The 6,283-nt window shown below is 49.9% G+C and overlaps 3 protein-coding genes across 3 annotated transcripts; 1 reads left to right on the top strand and 2 right to left on the bottom strand.

Annotated features, from left to right (window-relative positions):
• Window positions 1-1,638: 1,638 nt before the first annotated feature.
• Window positions 1,639-2,255, top strand: AGABI2DRAFT_61466 (hypothetical protein; the record flags this gene model as incomplete). The annotated part of the gene is made up of 3 exons (XM_006453960.1): window positions 1,639-1,737; window positions 1,796-1,927; window positions 1,983-2,255. The coding sequence occupies 3 exons, from the start codon at window positions 1,639-1,641 to the stop codon at window positions 2,253-2,255; spliced, it is 504 nt and encodes a 167-aa protein (XP_006454023.1).
• A 434-nt stretch (window positions 2,256-2,689) lies between these two features.
• Window positions 2,690-3,247, bottom strand: AGABI2DRAFT_189353 (hypothetical protein). The gene has a single exon (XM_006453961.1). The coding sequence runs from the start codon at window positions 3,205-3,207 to the stop codon at window positions 2,743-2,745; it is 465 nt and encodes a 154-aa protein (XP_006454024.1). The 5' UTR covers window positions 3,208-3,247; the 3' UTR covers window positions 2,690-2,742.
• Window positions 3,248-3,699: 452 nt separating this feature from the next.
• AGABI2DRAFT_189354 (hypothetical protein) lies at window positions 3,700-4,098 on the bottom strand (the record flags this gene model as incomplete). The annotated part of the gene is made up of 1 exon (XM_006453962.1): window positions 3,700-4,098. A coding segment is annotated over one exon (399 nt), but the record flags the coding sequence as incomplete, so codon positions are not given.
• Window positions 4,099-6,283: the final 2,185 nt, after the last annotated feature.

The following is a 6,283-nucleotide window of genomic DNA, read 5'->3' on the forward strand; positions in this document are numbered from 1 at the left end:
CAGGAACTGTAAAGGCCGATGGCACGAGAAAGGGGCGCAGAAAGAGATTCTATCAGGACTTGAGGGCGCAGCCATGAGGCAGACTGATCTGGATTATCAGGAGGAGTAGAGTTTACATCGACACGCCTATTCCTGCATTTCCGTCCACAAAAAGTAGGCACATTCAGTCTCGATTTTTCCCCACAGGTCCGCTTCAAGGGCTTGCTGGGTCACTACGTCGCGCTCTCGTTCTCTCTTCCAGTCGAAGTTAGCTCAAGGCCTTCGTGGCTCTCTGCGCAGCTCGACTGCAAAGCGTCCTTCCATCGCAAGGGACGATTTGTACACAGGCGATTTTCCAGGCAACACATCAGAGTCTTCTCGCCCGCGTCGCCGTCGCGAGTTCCAGACCACATCGTCAAAGCGGCGGCCAAGGGGCGCTTCGTCTTCGGAAGCCGTACCCCACCTTCGGAACCGTCCGAGTGATATTTCGGACCTCACTACACGCTTTCCACAGCCGCCATCTCACATTCCTCTTTCCCTTGCTCAGTTGAACGGTACGCGCTCTCTGCACTGCACAACACTCTTCCATTTATTGCTACCTAGATTCAAGGCGCTTTTCTCGCCCTCCTCCATTGACCCAACAAGAGTCCCATCGACCGTCCCAAAACATTTTCAAGGGATTCTTCCGCAAGCTCACCAAAAAGTTCTCCAGAAAACAGCAGTCCTCCCCTGTTCCCCAGGCTCGAATTTACGAGGAATTCGTTGACCCAAGTCAACTTCGAGATTCCCCTAGCCCAAAGCCCAAGTACGGTTATATCACCGGCCCTCCTCGATCTTCCTTTACACCTCCCTCTCCTGCTTGGCTGAGCCGTAACGTACCATTATCTCCTCCTTCTCCTCGCCAGAATTCTTACGCAGAGTTTACTGGAAGTCTTGGAGAGAACCACTCGTTCGCTATCCACTCGACTCTTCCACCTCCAGGGTTAACCGGTGGTAGAGTCCCTCGCCCGAATAAACTCCATATCTCTCCTATACCTCCAGCGTCACCGTTGTTAGCACCTCCATCACCTCTTTTAGCGGAAAAGTGCTCCTCTACTCCCTCGTCTTCCCGTGCACACCGACAGTATCGACCCCCTACGCCACCGAAAGGTTTCCAACGACATACTCGTACCCCTTCGGCTCCAGGAAAACCTATATTTGCAGTCCCTGACAGCCCTCGTCCTACCTTCCACCAACACAGTCACTCTTCTCCGCAACCCACCTCTCCTCCCCAGCACCTTCACTCCTCATCTACAGTAAGCAGTCAACGCCTCTGCTCGGTTACTTGCTAAAGTTGCAAACCAGACTCCACTCTCATACGCATCATTACCACGACAAGCAGAAGACTCTGGCTTTGTCTACCCCTCACAAACAGAGAGCCAACATACTAATATTCCTATATCTCAATCTTATCAACCTACTGCTCTCTCATTTGAAGCAAATATGAATTTCGGTCATCCAATGGGGTCCCATTCACCGCCGATGCATGCCCACCCGTCAATGTCAATGGACCCTCAATCGCCAATGGGACACCGTTCTCCCCCATTGCATCGGCACCAATCACCAATGGATCATCCTTCAATGAGTCACAGTCCACCAATGGACCATGAGCATACACCCATGGATTATTCTGGCAAACGAACGGATGTTGTCGACGCTGGTGGTGAATTTGATTATTCTGGCATGCAATGGTTTACTGATCGTCCCGAGAGGCCTCCGGTACGGTTGATTTACCTTCTTTCTGTCAATTGTTGATGTTGAAGATCGTGATGACTAGCCCCCACCCACTCAACCACCCGCCGAAGCTTACGTACCTCCTCCCAATGTAATTGAACAGAATGAGTCATTTCAATTTGCACTGAGCATATCAACGAACGAGCTATATGCACGTTATAAACAATATGGCCAGGTTAGTTCAGCCCTTTCCTGTCCAATTTCACTCACTTACCACCGCTTCTTTTAAGTTGGGCGTCTTGGCGTGGATATCTGAATTTTCCGAGTTGATAGACAACCTTAAAGAACTCGGTTTTAAAGGAAATATGTTCGTGTCGACTCGCTCTCAAGCTCTCAAAGCTTGTGAAGATCTACTCCGGCTCAAGCTCGATGTCAAAATGCAGATTATTGTCATGTATCTGAGCGCTCAGGTGGCGAGGTTGAGAAGATTTTTAGATGGCGATAAACAATGGGATGACTATCCAACGCCACAATTTCCCGTGGATCCGTCGCAGTATACTTAATGGACATTTGATTCGATAATGGAAGAGAAGTCTTTCCAAGCTTTTGATTTTTTTGATTTTTATTCTCCTTTTCTTCCTTGTCATTGACCACAGCTTTCCTTGCACGGCTTGATTAAAGAACATGCATCAGACTGACTACATCCGTGTATTGCTCTCCTTATGATCGACTTCCTAGCACTTGTACTTGTATCGTTAAACAAATGAAACATGAACCCCATTATTGGATATCATGGCAATGAAAAAAAAAAAAAGTTGAAGAATTGCAGTGAACGGAGTAGATGCGCAAAAATACAGTAGAAATGTAAAACGTTTGACTGGTAGCATTGCTAAATAAGAAATGATTGAGTACAACATGAGAACCCCAGATCCATTAGATCCATAAGATAATGAAGTAAATATATGGAAATGAAAACAAAATGAAGAAAAAATATGCACAAATGGAGAGGTATGCAAGCAGGGTAAATGAGTGAAAGGGTGAGGGGGGGAATTATACACTGGTCGCGAGGCTGGAATAACCGATCCAATAATCTGCAGGCTTGGGTTCGTAGGTCGATTCTCTTGGAGGTACAGGTAAAGGATTAGACCGAGATGGCAAGTCCTTCTCCAGGTAATCTCTCCTCGCAGAGCTGTCGACACCACCCGCAGTGGCTGAAGGGCCCAATAATCCGGGACTCGAACCACCATACGGGCCATAGTATCCACCATATCTATAAGGCCCAGCGCCATTCAACAAAGCAACATCCGAGGGGGGTATATCGTACGATGCAATTGACTCGCGTAGACTCGGGATCGTAGGTGGACTAGGAAAGCATCCACTCCCATTAGCTGTCGATAGTGAAAACGCATAAGGTGGTTGTGGAGGGCGGAGCGAGTTTTGCACGACAAAAGCAGTATGACTGGATCCATGGATTCCATTGGTAGTGCCAGGTCCAAGGTTCATACCCATAGTCATGGCGACTTGCGCATCAATAGAGGAGAAATCTGGAGAGACAGTGGAAGGAACCGTACTGGGTTGCATTCCGTTAGCTTGTGTACCATACATGCTACGAGCTTTCCATAAGCGCTCCATCTCCCAAGCTTCCTTAGCTCTGACAGCATTTAAGTCTGCGGCGGAGGGAAGCTCAGATGTTGGGCGCACTGAAGTAGATGGTTGTCGCATTAAAGGGACATCTGTGCTCGACGACTCGGAGGACTCTGCCGGCGGAGGTGGGGGTTGAGGTTTATTGAGATATGATTTCTCTGTTGGACTGTCCCTTCGATCTGATTTGCTGCGCCTTTCCTTTTCTCTTCGATGTCTTCGTTCTTCCTTCTCCTTGTCATGAGATCTATTATCTCTGTGTCTGTCCTTTTCATCTTTGGTCCTCCGGTCTTCGCTGCTCCGCCCGTGCCCCCTACTTCTATGTTCCTCTTTGCTCTTTTTCTCTTTCTTCTCTTTCTCTTCCTTGTTCTTACGCTCCTCTCTCCTCTTCCTCCTCTCTTCCCGCTCCTTTTCTTTCTCCTTGGCTCTCCGTTCCTCCCTCTCCCGCTCTTTCCTTTCCCTTTCTTTCTCTTTCTCCTTCCTCCGCTGTTCCTCCTTCTCTTTTCGTTCCTCCTCTTTTCTTGCCAACTCCTCAAGCTGCTTCCTGAGCTCTTCTTCTTTTTCCCGCCAGGATTGTTCCTCCCTCTCCCTTTCTCTTCTCGCCTGTTCCTCCCTTTCCCTCTCACGTTTAGCTTGTTCTTCCCTCTCTTTCTCCCGCCTTGTGTGTTCCTCCCATTCACGCCTAATACGTTCATCGCGCTCTCTTTCCCTTTTGGCTTGCTCCTCCCGTTCTCTTTCTCGTCTGGCTTGCTCCTCTCGTTCTTTTTCTCGCCTGGCTTGCTCCTCCCTTTCCCTCTCCTTTCTCATCTGTTCATCACGTTCACGCTCCCTCCTCACACGTTCCTCCCGCTCCCTTTCCCGTCTTGCTTGTTCTTCTCTTTCCTTCGCCCTTTCCCTCCTTGCTTGTTCCTCACGTTCTCTCGCTCTCTCTCTCTTCACTTGCTCCTCCCTTTCTCTTTCTTTCTCCCTTCTGAGTTGCTCCTCATATCTCGATAACGAAGACTCTCTACGAACTCCCTGTCCACCATGTCCCGAATTACTCTGCGGCCTTCCACCCGTACCAGACGGAGGTTCTGGTGAACCTTTCATGGTATGACGGTAACTTCGTGATCTATCAGCTTCATCTTGATGAGCTCTACTTTCCCTCCTCTCTTCTCGTCGACTTTCTCTCTTCAAAGCCTTTTCCCGTTCCCTTTCCTTCTCCCTCTCGCGTTCTCTCTCTCTCTCACCTTGTCTTGAACTACTCATCGAATAATGTGGATCTGGATCATGAACCAAACTAATAGTTGGGCGTTGTTCACGTTTAGAACCCGATTTGGAGTTTTCGTGTGTTGAAGAAGTGACATTAACGGGTGGTTGAGCAAGTGGTGATTTGGAAGTAGGTTTAGAAGAAGATAGAGGTATAGGTGGAGGAACGGCAGGAGTAACAGGCATTGACATTCCACCATCACCCGTATATGGCGTCGGGGGATTAGCCAAAAGCGAGATATTAGTGAGTGGAGTATCGGCATACGATAGGTACGATCGTGAGTCGTCTAAATCATAATCGGCATCAGGTTGAAGTCCCAAATGTGAAGGTCCAGGGAATGGAACAGAAGAAGTAGCAGCTGTTGCGGCAGTGTTGGAAGAAGAAATAACAGATTCCAAAGCGGATAGGGGACGATTAAAGGCTTGAGGAGGTTGCAGTGAATGAGGATGGGATGGAGCGGTGGAGTAGCTGGTTGATGCGCGTCCGGGACCTGGAGGCGATAATTCTGGAGTGGATTTGGGTGGTGCGAGCGGGGTACCTGGCTGCAGAGATACGTCAGCTGCACGAGGTGTTGTATGGTCATCAGAACTTGCAGAACTTGAAAAGGATGGATAGGAAAGACGGGGCTGTGAAGGAGGATCATTCTTTGCAATAGGGGGAGGAACAGGTGTAGGCGGCACTATTGATATATGAACCGATTTGGGCGGAAGCAAGGGCGGATTCCCACTATGCCCGGTGGGACCGATGTACGTGGGTGATTCAGAGGACGGGAATATATCTGGGTTTGCGATGGTAAGCCTGCCGATAGAAAAAGGTTCTTCCACGGAGACGGATGAACCACTGTCATCCGCACAAGGTTGAGGCGCAGTATTGGAGGTATCTATTGAGGGAGGAGGTATTCGCTTGACAGAGGATCGCTCCTGCGTGTCTTTGAGATTGACAGCAATCGATTCCCGGGTCTCCTGTGATTGATTGACGCTCCCCGTATCTGCTGCATTCACGTGGTGCCAGTCGTCTTCTGACCGCTGGGATCTACCATGGCCATCGAATGAACGTCTGATGAAGCTGAGTTTGCGCGCGAAACGATCAAACATGCTACCGCGTTTCTCCTTTTTGAGAGATGGATGGGAGGATAGATTGGTTTGGTGACCAAGAGGAGGCGCGACGGACAATCGTTTAGGTAGATAGGGATTCTGCTCGAGTGTATGTGTTAGTGGGACCACTTTCTCGGGTTCTAGATCCTTCTTGTTCGAATTCAAGGCCCATGGTTTCTGTCGCTTGCTCAGTTTGCGCGGCATGTGAATGGGCGGAAACTCGTGTACAGCGGACGTAGATTGGGATAGGGGAGACTTGGAGGTGGTTTGGTAGCCGGGCTGAGCAGCGGTCATGCTGGCGTGGCGGGGCCTGCGAGGATGCTGTGGCGAGATGCGCGTCAGTACACGTACGGAGGATTTAAAGTGATACAACACACATCATAGTTATCCGAGCCAGAGGCAGTGGGCAAGCCTATGTCATAGGGAGAGGTGTGGTGCCAGTTGGTGCCCCATGGATCCGTGACATCCATGAGGTCGACATTGTCCGGGGTGCCCTGTGAGGTTTTGCGAGAGCGTTGCTTGATGCCATCCGCGACGCGGTCTGGGACGACGAGGGCGTCGTGAGATTGAAGCGTGCGGGGGGCCGCGTCGCTGCTGCTGATAGGGG

Source organism: Agaricus bisporus (genome assembly GCF_000300575.1).
Source record: "Agaricus bisporus var. bisporus H97 unplaced genomic scaffold AGABI2scaffold_1, whole genome shotgun sequence".
NCBI lineage: Eukaryota > Fungi > Basidiomycota > Agaricomycetes > Agaricales > Agaricaceae > Agaricus > Agaricus bisporus.